The 25533-nt window shown below is 39.5% G+C and overlaps 1 protein-coding gene across 5 annotated transcripts in view; it reads right to left on the reverse strand.

Moving 5' to 3' along the window:
- Nucleotides 1-7664: 7664 nt before the first annotated feature.
- Nucleotides 7665-25533, reverse strand: part of TMEM209 (transmembrane protein 209) — a 41844-nt gene continuing 23975 nt past the window's right edge. For 2 of the 5 annotated variants that reach the window (XM_063813859.1, XM_016956851.4), the window contains 7 exons: nt 24654-24750; nt 21437-21562; nt 18546-18643; nt 16860-16974; nt 16667-16764; nt 13361-13434; nt 7665-9460 (listed from right to left, as the gene is read on the reverse strand). In XM_063813859.1, the coding sequence (XP_063669929.1) occupies nt 9406-9460; nt 13361-13434; nt 16667-16764; nt 16860-16974; nt 18546-18643; nt 21437-21562; nt 24654-24750 (663 nt within the window). In that variant the 3' untranslated portion in view covers nt 7665-9405. 5 annotated transcript variants of the gene reach the window in all.

Genomic DNA, 25533 nt, shown 5'->3' on the forward strand with positions numbered 1-25533 from the left:
TAAACAAAGAGCTGGTTTGTATCCTTCCTTCTGAGTTGTATTTTTTATCTATAACTTAGCAGGAAAGTTTTAAACCCTTAAGACTAAAGGAGTCGGAAGAACATGTTATTTGTTGTAACAATTCACAGTAGAAATTTTCGTTAAGAGTGAATTGGTTGCTTTTTACTTTTTTGTTTTTTAATCCTGAATATTCTTTTCTTTTTCTTTTTGGGACAGAGTCTTGCTCTGTCACCCAGGCTGGAGTGCAGTGGCACCATCACAGCTCACTGCAGCCTTGACCTCCCAGGCTCAAGTGATCCTCCCACCTCAGCCTCTGTGGTAGCTGGGACTACAGGCACGCACCTCCCCAGCGGGGTCTTCTTGCCATGTTGCCCAGGCTGGTTTCGAATTCCTGGGTGCAAGTGATCTGCCTGCCTCCACCTCCCAAAGTGTTGGGATTACAGGCCTGGGACACCATGCCCAGCCTTCATTCTGAATATTCTTGACATGGTTGCCTTTTAATGTTCAGTTTTTCAAACAGGAAGTTGAGACTAGTGTCCCAACTCTAAAGGTGATGCTCGAGGAGGGGAGCAGGTAATAAGCAAAATCTCAGGTAGGTGCAGAGAAGAACTGAGCAGAGCGAGGGCGGTGGTGTGTGTGTGACAGGGGCACCATTGTAGGGTGGCAGGAAAGGGCATGAAGGGGTACTTGAGCAGAGACCTTACTGAGGACCAGAAAGGAGACAGCTGAGGGAAAGGCACTCCAGGAAGAGGGGATACGTTCCAGTTCTTCTGCCAAAAGTAGAGCTTTCCTCCTTAAGGTTCAGACTCGCATTTCCAACTCTCTGTTGTTATCTCCATGTGGATGTTCCAAAGCCGCTCAAATGCAACCCGTTTAAAATTTCTCTTCTGCTGCAAACCGGTTCCTCTTCCTCATTGCTCTGTTGCTGGTATTTGTGCCACCCTCTTCCAAGTCACCTAGATATGTGCACTGAGCTCCCAAGTTGTGACCATTTGTCTTCCACAGATGCTCTCCAGTATTTTTTTTTTTTTTTTTTTTTTTTTTTTGCCGCCTCTGCAGTCCAGGCCCTGGATGACTGCTGGGGCCTCCTCATGGGTCTTCCCAACTGCTCCAGCTCTGCCTTTCTTCAGAACTGCGGTGGGTCGTCTCCCTTCAGCACTCTTTCAGTTAATGCTGTGCTCAAAAAGCTCCAGAGTCTCTCGGAGTAAAGTCAGAAATCCTGAGTCCAGCACCTGAGGCCCCCTCTTCCTTCCAGTGCTATCTGCCCATGCTCCTCTAAACCCATCTCAGTTTGGATTCTTAGCACTTTTCTAAAGACATCTCTTCCTTTCCTGTCTTGAGCCTGCTTCTTCCTCCTACTGAAATCCAAATATCACCTTTTTACTTTTATTTTTGAGATGGAGTCTCACTCTGTCACCCAGGCTGGAGTGCAGTGGCGTGATCTCAGCTCACTGCAGCCTCCACCTCCTGGGTTCAAGCGATTCTCCTGCCTCAGCCTCCTGAGTAGTTGCGACTACAGGCGTGAGCCACTGTGCCCAGCTAACTTTTTTGTCTTTTTAGTAGAGACGGAAACCGGTTTCACCATGTTGGCTGGCCAGGCTGGTTTCAAACTCCTAACTTCAGGCCTCCCAAAGTGCTGGGATTATAGGAGTTTGCCACCACTGCACCTGGCCCAAATGTCACCTTTTTAATGAAGTCTCTCCTGTCAGCTTCCCACCCAGCAGTACTTTCTCTCCCTTTGACCTATACAATTTAATTTGCACCACAATATTTTTTCTGGAGCTTTTCAATTATAAAAGCAATATAACATTGAAATATACTTCAAAAAAAGAAAAGAAAACGTAAGGACAATCATGCATATTCCCACTTCAACAAGTGAGTTCACATTTGGATATTCTCTTCTAGTCCTTGGTGACATGCATGCATATTTTTACATAATTGTAATCACAGTAGACATACAACTTTGATTTGTTTTCACTTCTATCCAACATTTCCCCATCTTTCCACATAGTCTTTTCAGAGCTGCAGAGAGTTTTAAAAAGAGGTCAAAATAAAAATCCTTAAGTGATGATAACATCTCAAGATCGTATCTCCTAGAGTTTACATATAATTTATTATTATTTTTTTTGAGATGGAGTTTCACTCTTGTTTTCCAGGCTGGAGTGTAATGGTGCGATCTTGGCTCACTGCAACCTCTGCCTCCTGGGTTCAAGCGATTCTCCTGCCTCAGCTTCCCGAGTAGCTGGGATTACAGGCGTGCACTACCACACTCGGCTAATTTTTGTATTTTTAGTAGAGATGGGGTTTCACCATATTAGCCAGGCTGGTCTCGAACTCCTGACCTCAGGTGATCCACCCGCCTTGGCCTCCCAAAGTGCTGGGATTACAGGTGTGAGCCACCCTGCCTGGTCTACATAGAATTTATTAAACCATCTTATTACTGGACATTTGGATGGGTTTTATTTTTAGCCATCATAGACTGGAAGCTATTTGAAAGAAAGAAGGATAGATCTTACGTTTTCTTTGTATTCCTAGCATCTGGCAAAATACTTCAATCAGTATTTATTGGATTGACTGGGTGTGGTGGCAGGCGCCTGTAATCCCAGCTATTCCGGAGGCTGAGTCACGAGAATCACTTGAACCGAGGAGGCAGAAGTTGTAGTGAGCAGAAATTGTGCCACTGCACTCCAGTCTGGGCAACAGAGCGAGACTCTGTCTCAAAAAAAAAAAAAAAATTATTGGATGTATGGGTAAATAAATGAATAAGCACTCACGACGGACACCTTTAGGCATAACTATTTTTTTCTGTTGAATATTTTCCTAAGGTAAATTTTCCTGAGATCAATGAGACAAAGAGTATTAATTTTTTTTGGCACTGTACATTATGGCAGATTGTATTTTCCAAAAATGGTCACACCAATAAATGTTCCATCTGACGTGCTGTAATGTGGCACATTCCTCCATTGAGTGGTTGGGGTCTGTGTTCCTTCCCCTTGACACTGAGCAGTTCTTTGTAGCTGCCTTGACCAACAGAATGCAGTGAAGAAACATGGTACTTCCAAAGCTAAGTTATAAATAAAAGGCAATATGCTTCTGCCTCTCTCTCTCTCACTTTCTCAGGACACTGGCCCTAGGAACTCAGCCACCATGTTATGAGGAAGCCCAGGCCCTGTGTGGAGGCCAAGGGTGGGTGTTCTGCCAGTATCTCCAGTTAGGCTCCTAGTCAGTAGCTAGCATCAACTGCCAGACCTGTAAACCTGCAGACATTGTGGAGCTGACAGACAGGAGCTGTCCCCACTGAGTCCTGTCTGAATTTCTGGTCCATGGAGAGAGGTACTAAATGGTTATTGTGGTTTTGGGGTGCTTTGTTTAAAGAATTCACGCAGACCATTCAACTGGAAGCAGAGTGTCATACTGAATTTAATTTTGAGATGGAAGCCACGTAACACCTTCTCAAACCGCCAGGTTTGCGGCCTGGCAGCTTAGGTTCAGATTTCCGTCTGCCAAGTCTTTCCCGAGTCAGGGGACTCCTCAGGCTGTACCGTGGATGACACTCCTCCCCACTAGGAACACAAGGGGCCTTTCTTCGGAGGTGGAGCTCATTAAGCTGGTGCCAGTATTCTGGGCCAAAACTATCACAGAGCTGCCTGATTCCAGTCTCCACACCATGTGTTTGAGAAAGAATCATGCCTGGCTGCTGCTCCTGAGAAAACAAGTTTTGCCCCCAATGGAGCTGATCACCACCTTCTAACTTTCCTCCTATGGGATGCAGTGCATGAAAGCAGAGTCTGATTCGGGATTGTTATTTTTTCCTTCAAGTTTAGAAATGGTAAAGGAAGGAGACTGTGTTTTCTTGGTACACCAGAAAGCCCAGCCTTCAGGCTACAAGGGTGCTACTGTCTATGGCGGGGCAATGAATGGCCAGGTCTCGGGAAGGGAAGGACAGAGGGAGCAGGAGGCAGACAAAGCTGGGCTAGCACAGTTGGGGTGGGTGGGTGTCAAGGCCGTGAAGATCTGTAGCTCAGTGTGATCCAAGGACGAGACAGTTGCTTTACAGTGCCAAAGGGGCCACTTCCTACTTTTATATGAATTTGCTCTTTTTTCCTTCACCTAAAAGCAGTCCATTCATTACTTTCACTTTGAGCTTCTCAATTACCTCTAGGTATGAAGAGTATCTTATCACTTATTATTTTTTTTAGAGACAGGGTCTCACTATGTTGCCCAGGCTGGTCTCCAACACCTGAGCTCAAGTGATCCTCCTGCCTCAGCCTCCCAAAGTGCTGGGATTACAGGCGTGAACCACCACATCCAGCCCATCTTATTTTATTGGAAATCAGTGTAGGGCTGGGTGCGGTGGCCCATGCTTATAATCGCAGCACATGGATCGCTTGAGGTTAGGAGTTCAAGACCAGCCTGGCCAACATGGTGAAACCCCATCTCTATTAAAAAATACAAAATTAGCTGGGTGTGGTGGCAGGCATCTGTAATCCCAGCTACTTGGGAGGCTGAGGCATGAGAATTGCTTGAACCTGGGAGGCAGAGGTTGCAGTGAGACGAGATCACACCACTGCACTCCAGCCTGGGTGACAGAGCGAGACTCCGTCTCAAAAGAAGAAGAAGAAGAAAAAAAAAAAATCAGTGTGAGAGACTGGTTGTCCTGCCCCAATTAATGACAGAGCTTAGTCCTCCCACTGAATGCTCAGTGCATTGAGGCCAGTGGCTCTTCTAGCCAGATTGATTTTGAAATACTCATTTTGGTTTGGGGCAGAAAAGGACTTACAAATCTCATCCACAGTAGTGCCTGGGACTGTCTGCATGTAAGTTTGCTAAGAAATATCCTCAGGGTCGCTGCTGTCCCCTGTGGGGCGGCAGGGCTGTGGTGCTGTTCTCCACACCCATCCTGCTGTTAGACTCTCCTTCCTAACTCCCACTGAGGTGCCGCCTCTGTGGAATCCATAATCTGTCCCATCCCAGGTCAATGCAGTTCAGTGTGAAAACGTTATTATTGATGAACATCCAGGGATCAAATTATAATGTGGCTCAGAGCTAACGCCTAACAATCCTGCACACCCAGCAGAAAGCTACTGGCATACCCAGTGAGATATGGCAGTGTCACTGGGGTCCAAGAGGCATACGTGCTGATTGTACAAAGCCCTCTCATTCTAACTGGGCAGACAAAGCCTCACATGGGTCCTTCCCTGAAGCCTTCCTGCCAGAGAGCCCAGCCGTGTGCTGCTTATCCTTGAAGACTTTTGATCTCATCCACGTCTAGGGACAGCTGTGACTAAACCCACCCAGAAGGACAGGTAGGCCAGCCAGCCCCTCCCGGCCCCCGCCACTGGTCCCTGCAGCATTTGGGGCAATGTTGTGCTGTTGTACATAAGTGCAGTGCCCTCACCCCCAGGTTACTAAGGAAGACCCCCGAAGCACTGGAATGAGTTTCATCATTTTCCTAACACCTTTACTTTTCAAGCAGTCCCCCTGCTGCGGCTGTCCAGGCCCAGGAGTGCTTCCTCCTTCTTAGGTCTAGCCACAAAAGGAAAGCCAGTGTGCTTGGAGGGATCAAAAGGTGTCCTTTGGAGGAGAACGTGAGGCTTTCCCAAAAGGTAGTTTTAGCCATTGACAAGTATACTTGAACAGCAGCACAGCTCAGACTAGTAAGAAACTCAGTTCTTGTGCAAGGATAAGACATGAGGACCTACTGTTCGACTAAAAGTCACTTCTGAATCCATTCATGTAGCTGTTGAGTGCCAAAGGAGGGGCACAGATCTAATCACTCAAGGGGAGAAATGACTGCCATCTGGAGTGGTCAGGACTAGCTCCAAATAGAAGGTTTAATTAGAGGAAGTCTCAATGCAGGGGAAGACAGTAGATTGGGAGGGGGCATCTCCAGAGAGTGATCAGGATGAGCAGGAGGTAGCATAGAGAGAACCCAGCAAGCAGTGAGCAGCCTGCACTGGCTGGAGCCAAGGGTTTAGGTGCATGAGGCCAGGTTGGGGCCAGATTGTGTGGAGCTTTAAATGTCAGGCTAAGGAATTTATCAGGGGGATGAAATGATCAAACAGGTGTTCTAGGAAGATGAATTTGAAGAGAATGTGCAGGATGAATTGGAAAATCTGGAAGTATGGCAACAATTCGAAGGCTGTGAGATTAATTAGGCTGTTGCAGTAGTCCTGTGTGGGTTGATAAGGGTGTAAATGAGCATAGTGGTGGCAGAAATGGAAGAAGTGCAGCTGCAAGAGACATTGTTAAGAAAGAATGGATGAGGTTTGTTGCCTGATTGGATTGGGGACCCAGGGAGCTCCAGGAATCAAAAGATGACACCAGAATTTTGAGCATCGGTAACTGGTAGTACAATGAACAGAAAAAGGGATGTAAGTAGAGGGAGCTGATTTGAGCAGATGTGAACTCAGTTCCAGACACGGAGTTCACAGAATATCCAAGCGGAAATGTCTGACAGGTAGATGGAAATCAACACTACAGCTCAGGAGAAACATTATGCTTGAAGACGAATTCGGGAGTCAAAGGCAGAGAGGTGATAAATGAAGTGGAATGAATGAGATCTCTAAGGAAAAGCATATACAGTGAATCAGAGGACCGAAGACTGACCTTTGAGGAATGTGTGCATTTCAATGTGCGCATTTCTATTACAAAGCTGTCTAGAAAGGGCTCGGTGTGGTGGCTCATGCCTGTAATCCCAGCACTTTGGGAGGCCGAGATGGGCGGATCATGAGGTCAGGAGTTCAAGACCAGCCTCGCCAACGTGGTGAAACCCCGTCTCTACTAAAAATACAAAAATTTGCCGGGCGTGGTGGCGGGTGCCTGAATCCCAGCTACTCGGGAGGTTGAAGCAGGAGAATCGCTTGAAACTGGAAGGCAGAGGTTGCAGTGAGCTGAGTGTAGTGAGCTGAGATCATGCCACTGCACTCCAGCCTGGGCAATAACAGTGAAACTCCATCTCAAAAAAAAAAAAAAAAAAAAAAAAGTGCCACCCCACATGCTGCGTGTCTTTACTGTTAAAATATAAAATATCTGTGTCAAGTATATTTTAGTTTGAGAAAGAAAGCCACACAACGTAACATTTGTATGTCTCAGTAGAAACTAAATTATAAACACCTAATATGCCTCTAAAAGAAATCTGGCTTAAGGATGATATTTATAGACAAAGAAAAGGATAAATGATGAAGTGAATGTAATCTAGAAGATTAGTGGATCTGATCCCACAAGAAGTCAAGCAATCAAAGAAAAACTTGTGACATATATCCTGTAAATAATATTTGATCAGAGATATTAGTAGACATTTATCCATTTTAACACAAGGACTAAAAAAATTGCCTTATTTGCAGTGCACTGTCTTCCTGAGGGGTGAATTCAAATGAATCTACCAAAGTATTTTTAATAAAAGCTATATTTAAGTACAAACTGGCTCAAATATTTGGGAAGAAAAGCTAATATAGGAAAGCTACCCAGAGTACAGTAATCCACACTAGACTTATTAATAGTATGCAAACAAAACATCTTTTTAAGTGTGTATCCCTATGTATATATTTACTGCAGACTGTATTTTTTTGATAGTCACTTTAAAAATATAATATTAAAGCTTTGAATTTTTAGACTAAAAGCTATCTAAGTCCTATAAAGAAAAAAAGACATTTCATCTTATGCATTGTTGAAATGTTTCTCCACGGTGCTTTTAATGAAGTATATGCAACTAGTTTAACAGCATGACAATTGTTATTCCAAGACATCTTCAGTAACTTTTGAAATAGCAAATTTAAATTTTAACATGTTCTTATATTTAACATGTTTGATATTTTCTTCTAGAATATCATAGCAAATAAATATTTAACATACACCAAAAGTACTTAAAAGAAGCTCCTTTCCTTTGGACATCAACTTTTAAAAACACGAACAACTTTTTGAAAGACAGAATTTACAAATACAGAACTGTACTGACTTAAATTTGGAATTTACTAATTACTGGGGATACTTTAGTGAGTCTGCATATGTGTATTATTAATACATGTTAAACCATACTGCAGATAACAAAAAAAATACTTACATTTCTCTTCCAGAGTAATGACTGTATTCAAAGTCTGAGGGAATGACAAAATGGGATGCACATCTAATACTGATAAACAGTTCTTCAGAAAAGACTAGTTTCAGCTGTTTCCAGGTTTACATAAGATGATGGAAGCAGTCTCTAATATGTTAATCAAGAAAATACACGCAATTGCCAGCTACTACATATATATACAGAAAATAAAGATGGTGAGTCAAACAAAACATACAAACTTGGTAACTTCTCACCCTCCAGATATTTTGAACATATTTAAAAAATTTAAACAGACAGGATATCACTGTGATCTTAAAAAGAGAACTTTAAAAATAACATATTATGGAATAGTAAAACTGAGCTGCTAAAACCAAAGTGGTAAACAGTTTTCCTGATGTCCTCACACTCTTAACTAAAACCCAAATTAAAACTACCAGCTAAATTTAATCTAAGTGTTGACTTTTTAAATGTCAATACTTTCAAACCTCCTTTAATAATATTTTAAAATATACATAAACTTAATACATTACTTAAGAGTTAATCTCATTTCTTTGAATGTGGGCTTTGGCCTAACTTGCAGAATGCTGGGGAAACATTAAAAAAAAAAAAAAAAAAAACTAAATCAGCAATTTTCTTACTTTCTAAGTACTTATACTGTTAAATAAAATAACTGAGGCTGGGCGCAGTGGCTCGCGCCTATAATCCCAGCACTTTGGGAGGCCGAGGTGGGTGGATCACCTGAGGTCAGGAGTTCGGGACCAGCCTGGCCAACATGGTGAAACCCTGTCTCTACTAAAAATACAAAAATTAGCTGGGCGTGGTGGTGCGTGCCTGTAATCCCAGCTACTCAGGAGGCTGAGGCAGGAGAATTGCTTGAACCTGGGAGGCAGAAGTTGCAGTGAGCTAAGATCGTGCCACTGCACTCCAGTCTGCGTGACAGAGACCCTCTCTAAAAAAAAAAAAGACTGAAAAAAATTTTTTTATGGTACAAGAATCAGGTAGATGATTCTCATTTGGGGGTTATAATGAAAAAAAAGACTCAAAATCTATTTCATTAAGGGGAATGGCACTATTTTGAGTCAATAAAAATCCGAAGGGTTGCAGTTTGGTAGTCAACTGAAATTTCTGAAAAGTGATATAAAATTAAAGGCAATGTCTCGATACAGAAGATAAGGGACATATTTTTACAATTACATTTCATAACAGCTACATTTTCTGTTAAATCTAAAGAGTCTGTAACATACACCCATGTGTATTTTATTTCAGAAGAGTCAGTGGCTCAGAGATGTTTAGTTTCGACTTCTGGTTCAGTGAAATAGTCTAAATGTCGGAATTAAATATATGACTTGCTACTCGCCAAAGATCCACAATATATTCACACCAGATAGACCAAGATTAACTCTCCTATAAAGAGAAAAAAAAATTTTATTAGAATTGGTTGCCAAGCATTTAAGGTCTTTTTCTAATAACAAAAATCTTTATGAATAATACATGTTTAATTGATATTTAATGTGATTCTGCAATGAATTATGTTATACATGGTTTATCAGGTGAATTCCAGTAACAGTAATTACTTTCTTAACTATGTTTAAAACCCAAATTTAGAATAAATAGATTTATGGAGTGTTGACAGTTAGTTTTTCAGTAAACAAGAACTATTACACCAGAATACACCAGCTATTACACCAGCTAACAGAATAATTTTAACAAGCAAGATTAAAGTAAAAGTATCAATTGTATTTAAAAGATGGAAGATATGGAGATGCTAGCCTCTCAGAGAACTGTATTACTCGATTTGAATTAGGAATTTACTAACTACTGGGGATACTTTAGTGAGTTTTCATATGTGTATTAGTAATACATTAAATCCTACTACATATAACAACAATAAAATACATATACTTCTCTTCCAGAGAGTAATATGACTGTATTCAAAGTCTGAGGGAATAAGAGGGCTATAAGAGAAAGAAATTACTCACCTAACAAAATAAAAAAATCAACAGATAATATCTGAAACTGAAGAATCAAGAGAGCTGTATACCTCTATTATTTGGAACTATGAGAGTAATAACTGAAGAAAAAGCCACTTGGGGAATACAGTCTACTTTGGGAAGCAGACTTGGGGAATACAGGGAATTGCTCATTTCTGTCATGAACTTTTAGCCCTCTATGACTTTTAAAATTATAAGAATGTATTAACTTTGATAAAAAGCTGCCAAAAATGCCTTTCGAAACAGGTAATTTTTATCAACTGTATTTTCCATTTCTTCATACCCTGACACTACAAATAATATCAAATTTGACAGAAAAAAAAGTTAATTTTGACTTGTTTGTTCATGAGTCTAAGCATCTTTTTGTGTTTAGGAGCTGTTTGCACACTTTATGAAGAAATCTTTCATACCTTTGTCCATTTTTCTAATAAAATCATATATGTTCTTTATATATAACAAATATAAGCTTGGATTTGCTATATTTGCAAACCCAATTACTACTGCTCATATTACAGCAGAATAATGCTTTCGGTTTGTCATTAACTTTAAACTTTACAGTGTCTTTTCCTGAACAGAACATGTAAGTCACTGTGCAGTCAAGTCTGTCTAGATTTTTTTTTCCTTTTGCAAGTAGAACATTCATCTGATTCCTGTTATTGCACAAATACCTGGCATTAAATTGATAATGTATTTGGATCAATCTGTGGGTTTATGGTCATAAATCCAAATGGACTATATTTGAGCCACTCACTTATTTCTTTTAAGTTATAGGAAAGTTTTTAACTATTTGTTTTAGGATGTATTTAAAAAATTATTCATGTTCGAAAGGTTAATAATTTCCAAGCTTTTCCCCGAGTTTAAAAACACTGGTTTTAGTCTAAAATGCTTAATTTTCCATATATAAGTTGCTCATTAAGAGAAGATAGCGCTTTAAAAATTGTATCAATTTCTTTTGGCCTTTCAGTAAATTTCATTACATTTCAGTAAATGAAAAAGTGCTGCTCCACTAAGCACTTTTTCATTTTAAAGCATATGACAGACCGTATATGGCACTCAAACCTCATGCTATCATGACAAACCATTTATGCATCAAAATATCAATTTGGATCCACAGAGGAAAAGATACATTTTCAATTAGAACCAAAAATTAATTGCTTATTTATATTATACAGGTTAAGCACCTATAATCTGAAAATCCGAAATGCTCCAAAACCCAAAACTTTTTGAGTGACATCATGATGCTCAAAGGAAATGCTCACTGTAGCATTTTGGGGATTTTTAGATTAGGGATGCTCAGTAATTATTGCAAATATTCCAAAATCGGAGAAAATCAAATCCGAAACACTCCTGGTTCCAAGCATTTCAGATAAAGAATACTTGACCTGTATTAACAACATATTTATATCAAATTCCATATTCCATCTAATATATATGTGTAAGTATATTTATAACCAAACATTCCTAGACATTTTAGGGAAAATTTGACATGGGAGAATGTCCAAGATATGCCATAAGACTAAAAATTAGATCATAAAGTACTATGTTTGGATACAATACATTTTTAAGCAAAAGAAACAAAAATAAAGCCAGGTGGAGTGGCTTATGCCTGTAATCCCAGCACATTAGAAGGCCAAGGCAGGTAGATCACAGCCTGGGCAATACAGTGAGATACTGTCTCTACACATAATTCGAAATTAGTTCTAGTTTATACACTGCTGTGTTATTTAAATACTTGTCTACTGAGTATGCATTATTTTCATAATTTAAAAATAAAAAACCCTGTTACTTTAGATGCCTCAATAAAGTTAGTTTCCTAATCTTTCTTACATTAAAAAATATATGATAAAAGAAGCTAACAGCTGGGTGTGGTGGCTCACGCCTGTAATTACAGCACTTTGGGAGGCCGGGCAGGTGGATCACCTGAGATCAGGAGTTTGAGACCAGCCTGGCCAACATGGAGAAACCCCGTCTCTACCAAAAATACCCGGCATGGTGGCGGGCATCTGTAGTTCCAGCTACTTGGGAGGCAGAGGTTGCAGTGAGCTGAGATGGTGCCACTGTACTCCGGCCTAGGTGACAGAGCGAGACTCCATCTCAAAAAAAAAAAAAAAAAAAAAAAAAAAGCTAATAAATGTTCATATTTGTTTACACATTTTTGTTCATGTCTGTTTTAATCTTTACATCCGATATATTTAAGGAGCTTTGCTTTCTCTAGAGCAGTGCTGTCCAATAAAAATACAATATGATATGAACTGCAAATGGAAGCCACATAATTTTAAATTTTCTAGTAGACACCTAATAAACAGGTGAAATTAATTTTAAGAACATATTCCACTTAACTAAATCTATCCAAACTAGCATTTCAATATGTAACAAATATATACAATTTTTAAGGAGTTATCTTACTTTTTGGGGGCTGTGTCTTTGAAATCTGTTACACATTTTACACTTTAGCGCACCTCAATTTTGTCTAGTCCTGCTTCAAGTGTTCAGGGCCACATGGGGCTGGTGGCTACTGTGCTGGATGGCACAGTTCTAGGACACGCATAAACTCTAAATTACAAACAGGATGCTATCTAAAACTTAAAGACGCATGCATATCGGAAGTGGAAATGACCACAATCCCTTCTGCTCCAAGCCCATCCCTTTTTTTTTTTTTTTTTGCTAGCCTTAGGTTACTTAGTATGGCAGAGCTGGACCCAGAACCCAGGTTTTCCGACTCCCAGATCAGGCACTACAAATATCCCTAGCTTTAGCTGGGGTCTACTTATTTCATGTGTCATTTGATACACTAAAATTTCTAATCATCAAAATGACAATACTAAAATTTTGAATTTCTTGCAGTATGTGAGCTCTGTTACCAAGTATGTAAACGATTTCAACTGACTACTTTTCCATTCCAGTTAATGATATTACGGAACAGGTACCGACTCTGTCTCTCTGGAAGTGTAAACACTTTGCAGAATGCTTTGTGTCTGAAATGAAATGGCTTGGAAAAAAACAGTCTCCAGATTTAAAAAAAAAAAAGTTTTTAAACGGCAAGAGTCTAATTTTTATCTATCTCTGAATTATTCCTCCAGGGAACACAACTATAATGCTAATGATGTAGTCCACTTGCCTTTTACCAATGGGTTCCAAGGAGTTAGCTAATGGATTGCCCAAAATAGCAGAGGTAGTTTGTGACAGGGCTGAAACCATTATCTATTGTTCAATCCATAAACCTTCAGTTACATGCTGCTGCCTTCTGCAGAATCTTAACATAGGAAGAAAATCAGTAAATAACTACTTACGTTTTTAAAGCATAAGTACCTACCCAAGCATTCCTGACTCTTTGGTCTTTATGATGTAGAGAAACATCAACAATGTATGAAACATATTATTTCTGCCCTGGAACAAAGACAAAAAAGACAAGATTTAAACCAAACAAAAAAGATTCAATCTGGTAGGTAAATACATATCTTATCAATTCATATCCTACTAACTCAGAATTCCATATAATTCAGACTTTCATTTATTTATTAAACAAAGTACCTATGCTTTGTGCTAGGAAGTGGGAATACTGCAGTGAGTAAGACAGAAAGGATACATGTCAAGGACATAAGGGCCAGTAGGAAAGGCAGACAGTAAACTAAGAATCACAACAAAGCTTGAGGAATGCTATGAGAGGAGGTGCCATAGGAACATATGAAGATGCAGTGTCTGATTTAGACTGGTTAGCGACAGAATGCCTCCCTGAGGGAAAGATTTTTTTTTTTTTTTTTTGAGATGGAGTCTTGCTCTGTCATCCAGGCTGGAGTGCAGTGGTGTGATCTCAGCTCACCGCAACCTCCATCTCCTGGGTTCACGTCATTCTCCTGCCTCAGCCTCCCAAGTAGCTGGGACCACAGGCGCCCACCGCCATGCCTGGCTAATTTTTTTTTTTGTATTTTAAGCTGCAACCTGAAAGATGAGCAGAAAGGTAACATACTGGGGGGTTGGGAGCTGGGGGACTGTGTTTCACACATGGGGAGAAACACTTACTAAGGTCTGGAAGAGCCTGGAGAGCTATTCTGAGGTTGGTGCCCCTGTACACTACACATACAAAAATGCTCTATAATGGCATAAACAAGTGTTGGGATAAAAAAAGCTTTTAGTCATACTTTAAAATATATCAGAATATACTTTAGCATATAAATAACATTAAATATAAATTTATTTTATCTGCAAGGGAATACTAGGCAGCATATTGGTAGCTCTAAAATCAAACTATTATATGTAATTTTTGGTCTGTAAAAACAGCTCTTAATTTAGATTTTCAATTTACAGATTAACTTTTCCCCACTTACTCTAATTTAATGTGTTTTTAACTCAAGAATCTGAGAGAATGTATGATTTTTAAAAGATAATGTTTACACTGTAAGAACAAGGAAAAAAAACAGATAGTGGTTAAAAAACAAAGATCGGCATGGATATTCACAAGAACTTCAATGGCCCAAAGTATTTACATACAAAGCTAAAATATTAAACTTGAAGAAATGAAATTAACATCTCTTCCTGAGAATCTGATAGACAGCACAATTTATTATTATAGCCAATGTAAAATTTCTCAGTAAAGATGCTGGTAACAAAAATAATTGTAAAGGTTATCAACAGAACTGATGCTTGTAATTAAGAGTAAAAAACCGGTGTGGCAGCTCATGCCTGTTATCATCCCAGCACTTTGGGAGGGCAAGGCAGGCGGATCACGAGGTCAGGAGATAAGACCATCCTGGCTAACACGGTAAAACCCCCATCTCTTACTAAAAATACAAAAAAAATTAGCCAAGTGTGGTGGCACGCGCCTGTAGTCCCAGCTACTCAGGAGGCTGAGGCAGGAGAATCGCTTGAACCTGGGAGGCGGAGGTTGCAGTGAGCCGAGATCACGCCACTGCACTCCAGCCTGGGTGACAGGGCAAGACTCTGTCTCAAAAAAAGAGTAAAAAACCTGTATGTGCTTGTAATCTTAGCTACTCAAGAGGCTGAGTCAGGAGGATTGCTTGAACCCAGGAATGTGATACTAGCCTAAGCAACACAGCAAGACTACCTCAAAAAAAAAGTAAAACACATTAATGGAAGTATAAATTGATACAATAACCTTTATTATAAAGTAATTTGGTAACATGTTATTTTTAAAGTCTTAAAAATATTTTGACCTAGAATTCCACTTTTAGAACTCTGGACTAAAGAAATGCAGATAGCTGTATGCATGAAGATACATTTTCAGCAGTATTTATTTATTTTATTTTATTTTATTTATTTTTTTGAGACGGAGTCTTGCTCTGCCACCCAGGCTGGAGTGCAGTGGCGTGATCTCGGCTCACTGCAAGCTCCGCCTCCTGGGTTCACGCCATTCTCCTGCCTCAGCCTCCTCAGCAGCTGGGACTACAGGTGCATGCTGCCATGCCCGGATAATTTTTTTTGTATTTTTAGTAGAGACAGGGTTTCACTGTGTTAGCCAGGATGGTCTCGATCTCCTGACTTCGTGATCCGCCTGCCTCTACCTTTTCAGCAGTATTTATAATAAAAAATAAGAAATACAGAAAATGTACAACAGTAGAGAAATGGTTGAATAAATTATACTAGTGAAGTTTTTTTTATAGCCATTAAGAAGTATTTTTAGGCCGGGCATGGTGGCTTATGCCTGTAATCCCAGCACTTTGGGAGGCCGAGGTGGGCAGACTGCCTGAGCTCAGGAGTTTGAGACCAGCCTGGCCAACATGGTAAAACCCCATCTCTACTAAAATACAAAAAAATAGCCGGGTGTGGTGGCGGGTGCCTGTAATCCCAGCTACTCGGGAAGCTGAGGCAGGAGAATTGCTGGAACCCGGGAGGCAGAGGTTGCAGTGAGCCGAGATTGCACCACTGCACTCCAGCCTGGGTAACAGAGTGAGACTCTATCTCAAAAAAAAAAAAAAAAGGAATTTTTATGAAGATTTTTAATAGTATGGAAAATTATGTTATAAAGCTAATATTTAAAAGCAGATATAAAACTACATAAATAATTTTAGCCCATAAAAAATATAAAGAAAGGGCCAGGTACAGTGGCTCACGCCTGTAATTCCAACACTTTGGGAGGCCGAGGTGGGAGGACTGCTTAAGGCCAGGGGTACAGGACCAGCCTGAGTAACATGGAGAGACTCTGTCTCTACAAAAAATAAATTGGCCAGGTATACTAGTACGTGCTTGTAGTCCTAGCTACTTGGGAGGCTGAGGTGGAAGGACTTCTTGAGCCCATGAGTTCGAGGCTACAATGAGCTATGATCATGCCACTACACTCCAGCCTGGGTGACAGAGCTAGACTCTGCCTCTAAAAAGAGACATAAGACCAAAATGAAATTTACCAAAAGGCAATATACCAATCAAAAAATCAACAATGACTGCCTCAGGTAATGGAATGAGTGATTTTCCTTCTTTTTCTTTATACTTTCCCCAAATTAAGCACATATTACTTTTATAGTAAGAAATATATATGTATGAAACACATTTCCCCTAATTTAAAAAATTTACTTCTTCTATTAACATGAGATTATAATTTTAAAAACATCATCCAAGCAAATCACCCAAGACATTCTGTAACAGCATCTTCTCTATATAGAAATACCTTTGGCAGGTTGTATACATGACTCTGGTAGATGAGCTCATAATGGGGAGGGTTGATAGCACTCTGATAAATGCAAAAAACATTCTCATTTGTAACATCTGTAAAGGAAGGCAATATGCTGCATTAAAAAACCAAACCCCCAGAGATATTTTGTGTGAAAATCTCAACACATTCTTTTAGGAGAGGTTTATACCTGGTTTATTTGGTGTCTGAACAAAGTGCTGAGAAGTAAAAGTTTTTCCGTCGGGATACTTCGGATGCGGAGGTAATCTGGAATCAAGGTAGGTGCAAAATACATGCATGATGATCTGAGGATGAAGAAATAATTTTTTTTTTAAGTCAGCATGAAAATCTAGCATGGATGTAGAACCCTTTAGAAACATCTGTATTTATAACGATTCCAATTAAAAAATTTTTTCTCTGAAGAGTGACTTAGAAAAATGCTGTCAAATGGTTAGATTTACAAGATAAAATCTATAGAATAAAAAGATAAAAACACATAGTTCAGGTAGCACACCTATTCTTTTAACTGAAAGTATTATTTCCTACAAAGATAAGGAATTCACTAATTCCTCTCTTAAATCATAAAGGAATTCAGTGTGTTTAAGACATGAAGCTAGGCTTAATTCAAATAATCTACTCAAAATTTAAAATAGAAAAAGATATTTGCCATCAAATCAGTCTATATTTTGATGAGAAGGTTTCCTTTTCAAATTGAAAAAGTTTAAATACTCCAGCCTACAAAGTTACCATAATCTGTTGAGGGTAGGGGTGGAGGGTGGGGCTTAAACACCAGACTCCCATTCCCTACATATTTGATCTTCATTTTTAGTTTTCCATAGCAACCCTAGAAAAGCAGGGCATTCTTAGTTTTTTGCTAAGTGGATCATTCATACCAACACAGTTAATAGCAAAACCAAGATAAAATACATTCAATTCTCAATCTGAATCTCAACATAAAACTTAATTTTCACCCGTAACAGTCACTATAAAAAAAAAGCGAACATAATTTTGAAAAACTTGTAAGCACACAAAAACATTTATGTTCTTTGATCTCCTAAATGTAATTCTAGGAGTCTCTCTTAAAGTGACAATCCCAAGAAAGAAAGCAATGCGCATCACACTATTTGCATGCTGCATTACTCAAGATCAAAAAACAAGTAAAAATTCCTTCTCCACCACAAGTGTCTCAAACTTTTAGGTCCACTATAGGAGAATAGTTAAATGACAGTGTGTAATAATGAACAAATATCTAGGTAGGAGGAGGCTGAAGTAAAAAAAAACCCTAAATATTACAGAAGTGGAAAAAAAGCAGAGTACATAATTTTACACACCAGAGAATTACAAATATGATAAAAACATTAAAAAATAGTAGCAACCAAGTAAAGGGAAAAAATACACAAAAATATTAACAGTGGTTGGGTGAACATGCTGATACTATTATAAATACCTTATTTTCTAAATTAACACTTATTCTTATGATAGGCAAACAAAAACACATAAATCCAGTAATGGAAACTGAAAAAAACAAAATAAATCTAAGGGTCAGGTACAGTAGCTCGTGTCTGTAAACCCAGCACTTTGGGAAGCTGAGGCAGGGGGATCACTTGAACCCAGGACTTCGAGATCAGCCTGGGCAAAAAAGTGAGACCCCATCTCTACAAAAAATTAAAAAAATTAGCTGGGTGTGGTGGTTCAGGCCTAGTCCCAGCTACTTGGGAGGCTGAGCTGGGAGGAGCACTTGAGCCCTGGGAGATCAAAGCTGCAGTGAGACGTGACTGTGCCACTGCACTACAGCCTGGGTGACAGAGTAAGACCCTGTGTCAGTCAGTCAATCAACAGTAAATGAATAAATGAATGAAAGAATCTAGGGGCTTACAGCAGAATCGGTGGGCAGGTCTGTATCCCACTTTCGTCCTTTGAAGTCGCCACCTCTGTTCCATCGAAATGAGCTCATACAACCTCCCTGAGAGAGTTCTGTGGCAACAAGGTGAAATTTTTAAAAGCTAAGAGTATGCAAAAAAGAAAAGAAAAAAAAAGCTAAGGGAATATAATAAGAGAAGCAAATCATTTAAAAAACTTGATCAAAACACCCAAACCTAAAGAAATAAAAGATATAAAAAGACAAAAGTTAAACATGTCCCTGAAGACATCAGATAAATCCAAAATGTGGGATTTTAGATTTATCTGACTACTATTCTGGCTTCTTAAAAAAAAGAGTCGATGGGTAGGGAAAATTTGAATATGGACAATATATTAAATATCAGAAAACTATTATTTTTTAAAGGTATAATTGTATTATGGTTAGGTAGGAGAATGTTCTTACTTTTAGGAGAATGCATGCTAAAAAGTAATGTCTGCAATGTACTTTCAAATGGCACGGCAAGAAAAAAAAGTGTGTGTGTATATATATGTGGAAAGAATCAAATATGTCAAAAGGTTTCTAACTATCCAATCTAGAACAAGACAGTGTTCACTGTATTCTTTTTTTTTTTTTTTTTTGAGGCAGAGTCTCGCTCTGTCGCCCAGGCTGGAGCGCAGTAGTGTGATCTCGGCTCACTGCAAGCTCCGCCTCCCGGGTTCACGCCATTCTCCTGCCTCAGCCTCCTGAGTAGCTGGGACTACAGGTGCCTGCCACCACGCCCAGCTAATTTTTTTTTTTTTTGTATTTTTAACAGAGATGGGGTTTCACCGTGTTAGCCAGGATGGTCTCGATCTCCTGACCTTGTGATCCATCTGCCTCGGCCTCCCAAAGTGCTGGGATTACAGGCGTGAGCCACCGTGCCCAGCCCACTGTATTCTTTTAAGCTTTTTTGTATATTTGATATAAAACCTTTATATACTTTGTATATATGTGTACATACACAGACACTTTCTCTTTTTGGATGTACAAATACCTTCCTAACTACAAGGCAATCTTGCCAAAAAACTCAAACATGAATTTATGGGAAAGAGAAGGGGTTATGTAAAACTACCCAATAGGGATGCATTCAGCAAAACCCACACTATGGGAACCACTAAAGACAAACAATCCAGTTCTTCTGACAAATAAATTGCAAAGGAAAAAAAAAGGTGAATGGGAAGCATATAGCTTAAAATAAACTGAAATAACCAATTGCAATGTATTACAATATTTGAATCCCAATTCAAACAAACATTGCCAAAAAATTATGCATTTTTATGAGATAGCTAGAAATTTGAACACAGACTTAATATCTCATAACACAGGAAATATTAGGGCCAGGCAGCATGGTGGCTCACTCCTATAATCCCAGCACTTTGGGAAGCTGAGGAGGGAGGATTGCCATAGCCAGGAGTTCAAGACTGCAAGGAGCTATACACTCCTGCACTAGTGCCATTACTGCACTCCAGCCTGGGTGACAGAGCGAGCCGGGTCTCAAAAAAAAAAAAAAAAGAATATTAAGAATGATAATTGTGGCCAGGTGTGGTGACCCACGCCTGTAATCCCAGCACTTTAGGAGGCCGAGGTGGGTGGATCACGAGGTCAGGAATTTGAGACCAGCCTGACCAACATGGTGAAACCCCATCTCTACTAAAAACACAAAAATTAGCTGGGCATGGTGGTGTGTGCCTGTAATCCCAGCTACTCAGGAGGCTGAGGCAGAAGAATCGCTTGAACCCGGGAGGTGGAGGTTGCAGTGAGCCAAGATTGCGCCACTGCACTCTAGCCTGGCGACAGAGACTGTCTCCAAAAAAAAAAAAAAAAAAAAAAAGAATGATAATTGTATTCTGGTTATGTATGTTTGTATTAGTTTTCTAAAGGCTCAGCTGGGCATGGTGGCTCATGTCTATAATCCCAGCACTTGGGGAGGCTGAGGTGGGAGGACTGCTTGAGCCTAGGAGTTGGAGACCAGCCTAGGCAACATAGCAAGACCCTGTCTCAAAAGCAGGGGGTCGTGGGAGGCTTATCTTTTAGTGATATACAAAGAAATATTTACAGATGAACTGATAATGACATGAGGGCTTGCTTCAAACAATACAGGAAGAAAGTGGACGGGGTATGGATAGGGCAGGGTCTGGCCAGGGACTAGTGATTGTTGAGGCTGGGTGATGTGTACAAGAGGAGTGTGCATACTATTTTTTCTAGTTTTGTGTATGTTTGAAATTCTCCTTATATAAAATGTTTTAAAAAGTCATGAAAAATGTTTATTCCTGAACCCTGCTCTAACCTTAAGGGAAAGGGAGAACACTATAATATTTTCAAATTAAGATTTATGATCAATTTGAATACTATTTCTAAAGCTTGTCTTAGTGATGAGAATCTTTTAAAAGTTTATCCAAATTTTAAAAAATTCTAACGTTATGAATTGCTCTGTAAGTAGAGAGGCACAGAGGGTGTATGGGGGTGTCAGGGAGCCTACATTTCCTGATTCTCAAGTCAGTCTCCTCAGGAGAGCACATCTTCCACCAAATAATAAGAATATCACAGAAATATAAGGAAGCAACTTATTAAATAGGAATTATAAAAATTAAGAGAAATAAGGCTCAGCACACTGGAACTATAAAGAATGTCATAATGGCACCCATTCTTATGAGTCTAAAAGTAGGAAATGAGTGAAATAGTCACTGGAGCCCATTTAGCTCATATTTAAGTTTCCTACACAAAATAAAGTTATTAAGCTATCATTAATACGTATTTATAAGACATGTTATACTTTTAATTAAAAGTTTTTCCTTGTTAATCTTTACTGATAAAATTCCAGCATAGTAAAAAAGCTCTTATTTTTTCCTTTTCAAATCAATAATTACCTTTGATCCTTTCAAACAAGTATTCCTGATTTGGAGTAAGGTCTAGATACTGAACGATTGTGTTCAAAGTCGGAATGAGAGGCGCTTTAACCAGGGCAGCTTGTTTCAAGCTAGTAATACTAGCCTCTGTTAACATAAAACACAGAGAACACTGATTATTCTAAAAGTGAGTTTCCAAAAGAACTTAAAATGCTCTTCTCATGTGTTCATACAGCTGGTTCCTCACTACCTTCAGGTCTTCATACAAGTCAATGACGTCTCCCCTGACCACCCTACCTCAAATTTCGCCCCTCCTCTCTAAACATTAATAACATTACCCTCCTGTGCTTTTTTTCTCCTTAGCACTAACCACTGTCCAATGTACTTTTTTTCTTCTTCTCTTTTTGTTTTTTGAGACAGTGTCTTGCTCTGTCACCCAGGCTGGAGTATAGCGGCACAATCACCACTCACTGCAGCCTCAATCGACTGGGCTCAAGCAATCTCCTCCCACCTCAGCCTCCTAAGCAGCTGGGACTACAGGCACATGCCACCACACCTGGTTCACTTTTTTTCTTTTTTTCTATTTACTAGAGACAAGGTCTCATTATATTGCCTAGGCTGGTCTCAAACTCCTGGGTTCAAGCAATCCACCAACGCTGGACTCCCCAAGTGTTGAGATCACAGGTGTTAGCCATCGTGCCTGGCCCAAAGTACTTTATCTTTTTTATTGTCTATCTCATTTACTAGAATGAAAGCTTAATGAAGGCAGGGACTTTGGCCATTTTGCTCACTGCTGTATCCCCCAGTGCCTAGAATAGTATTAACACCTGGAACAGACTAGGCACTCAATGTCGAAGGAATAAATGAAAGAAAGCATTTTAATTTGCACGATCTACATTACCTAGAACCATTCTCAGCAAGATAGCCAGATTTACACATGCAACACCCCCTCCTCCCCTTCCCCAGAGAAGCAGCCAAATCGATTTTGGCAAATCTATAAACAACTAATATACAGAAAATTTGTATAAGACATGTATAAAAAGACACACAATTGTTTTCAAAATAAGTCGCCCATTATGCCAGGACAAGCAGAAGCTTTTTATGGTAGTGATTTCTTTTATCATATCCTGCAAGATAACTATGCATAGAAATGTAAAAAGCAATTAAAAATTTCAAAATATCCAACTGTACTAGCAATATCCAATGTTAGGAAAAACATTCTTATATGTGTCATGGTTGCTAGAGTACAAACTGGTAAAAGCTTTTTGGAGAGATGTGTATCTTCTAAGCCTTGAAATATATCCAGATGCATTGGCTCATGTCTGTAATCCTAGCACTTTGGGAGGCCAAAGTGGAGGGAGTGCTTGAGCTCAGGAGTACAAGACCAACCTGGACACCCCATCTCTACAAAAATACAAAAATCAGCCAGGTGTGGTGGTGTGTGCCTGTAGTCCCAGCTACTTGGATGCGGCTGAGGTGGGAGGATCTCTTGAGCCCAGGAGGCTGAGGCTGTAGTGAGCCATAATAGCACCACTGCATTCCCTCTTGGGCAAAAGAGCGAGACTCTGTCTAGAAAACAACAACAACAAAAATCTTAAAATATTCATACCTACTGACACACAAGTCTACTTCTAAGAAATTATCCTAAAGAAATAATTACAAATGTATACAAAGATTTAGGTAAGAGGATATGCACCGTAGCATTATTGGTAAAGGTAATTACTTAATAACTAAGTTATAGTATATATATTTTAGGCAATTTATATGGCACCCTAAAATTTTACCTTTAGCAGATAAGAGAGTTGAAAATAGGTGATGGAAAATTACTATTATTACATAGTCTTTATGCTTTATACAGCTTTGTGATTAATATCTGCTAAGAGTCTTGGATTTATATCTAGAATATATAAAGAAAACATCTACCACTCAACAAAAAGACAAATAACCAAATTTAAAAATGGGTAAAGGAACCAAAAAGACATTTCTTCTTTTTTTTGAGACAAAGTCTCAAAGTCTCGAAGTCTCGCTCTTGCCCCCCAGGCGATCTCGGCTCACTGCAACCTCCGCCTCCAGGGTTCAAGCGATTCTCCTGCCTCAGACTCCCGAGTAGCTGGGATTATAGGCGCCTGCCACCATGCCCGGTTAATTTTGTATTTTTAGTAGAGACGGGGTTTTCACCATGTTGGCCAGGCTGGTCTTGAACTCCTGACCTTAGGTGATCCGCCCGCCTCCGACTCCCAAAGTGCTGGGATTATAGGCGTGAGCCACCGCGCCCAGCCAAAAAAGACATTTCTAAGAAGATATACAAATGACTGATAAACACATGAGATGTTCAACATCAGTAGTCATCATGGAAATGCAAATCAAAACCAAAATGAGACATCATTTCACGCCTACTGCAGGATGACTATAAAACTTATGACAAGTGTTGCAAGGATGTGGAGAAAGCAGAACCCCGTACACGCTGGTGGGAATGTAAAATGGTGCAGCTAGGTGCTTTAGAAGAGTCTGGCAGTGCCTCAAAAGGTTAGTCAGAGTTACCATACAGCTCAACAACTCCACCCCTAGGTATATACCCAGGAGAAATGAAAACATAGGTCCAATATAAACACTTGTACGTGACTGTTCACAGCAGCATTATTCATAAGAGCCAAAAAGTGAAAACCACCTAAATGTCAATCAACTGATGAATGAATAAGCAAAGTGTAGTAGATCTATTTTGAATATTATGCAGCAATAAAGAAAATGATGTAATGATAAATTCTACAACATGGACAAACTTTGAAAGCATTATGCTCAGTGAAAGAAGCCAGTCACAAAGTCATGTTCATATTCTGTGATTCCATTCATATGAAATATCCACAACAGGCCTATCTACAGAGACAGAAAATAGACTGGCACTTGCAAAGGGCTGGGAGAAATGTATAGAACGGGGGGTGACTGGTAAAAGGTGGAGAGTTTCTTTTTCATGTGATGAAATGCTTTAAAACTGACTATGGTGATGGGTGCATAACCCAAGACTTTGGACTGTACATTTTAAATGGGTAAATTATATGGTAGCTAAATTACATTCTGATAAAGCTGTCACGTTAAAAAAAAAAAACAAACTAGATTATAGACATTTGGGGTTTTTCACCCCAAGGTAACAAAATAAGTTAAGCCATCCATTACAAGAAGAAGTTTTCCACTTGGTAGATTTACTAATAGAAATCCAACACTGGGCTCTGTTTTCACATACCTCCTATCTGTAGCTCTGGACAACCCATTCGTCTCATCTGTGTGCTGACAGACTCAATCTCTTGAACAAGTGGCACTAATATTGTCTCATTGATCCACTAGAAGAAATAAGGTACAGATTTTGGATACATAATTCCCAAGTAGCTGTCAAATAATTACTTTCTTTTTTACAAGCAATTCTAAGAATTTTTTTTACTATCTTATAGTTGAATATTAAAAGAATCATAAAGTATAGTGAAAGAGAATGAAAGTAATAGCTACCCGAAATCAAGAGATGGTTAAATAAATATGCCACTGGAGTGTAAATTAACTAACTTACATTCCTTTTTTTTTTTTCGAGATGGAGTTTCGCTCTTGTTGCCCAGGCTGGAGTGCAATGGCGCAATCTCAGCTCACTGCAACCTCCACTTCCCGGGTTCAAAGGATTCTCCTGCCTCAGCCTCCTGAGTAGCTGGGATTACAGGCACCTGCCACCACGCCCAGTTAATTTTTTGTATTTTTAGTAGAGACGGGGTTTCACCATGTTGGCCAGGCTGGTCTTGAACTCCTGACCTCAGGTGATCCGCCCGCCTCAGCCTCCCAAAGTGCTGGGATTACAGGCATGAGCCACTGCGCCTGGCAACTAAACTACATTCTTAAATAACATGTTTTTTTTTTTTCCTGAAAAAAAAAAATAAAACTTTTAGCTATATGTTAAATTTTTCTTAAAATTTTCTGATTATTATGTTTAGCTAAAAGGATAATCTTCAGTTTACATTTGTAGGGTAACTATTCACACATTTATTAATGTAGTGTTTATATTGGTTTGCAATCAGTAAGATAGTTTTTCAAACTAACATAACTGCTTAACTCTCAGCAGGCTCACCCAATTCCCTAACCAT

Source organism: Pan troglodytes, chromosome 6, assembly GCF_028858775.2.
Source record: "Pan troglodytes isolate AG18354 chromosome 6, NHGRI_mPanTro3-v2.0_pri, whole genome shotgun sequence".
Taxonomy (NCBI): Eukaryota; Metazoa; Chordata; class Mammalia; order Primates; family Hominidae; genus Pan; species Pan troglodytes.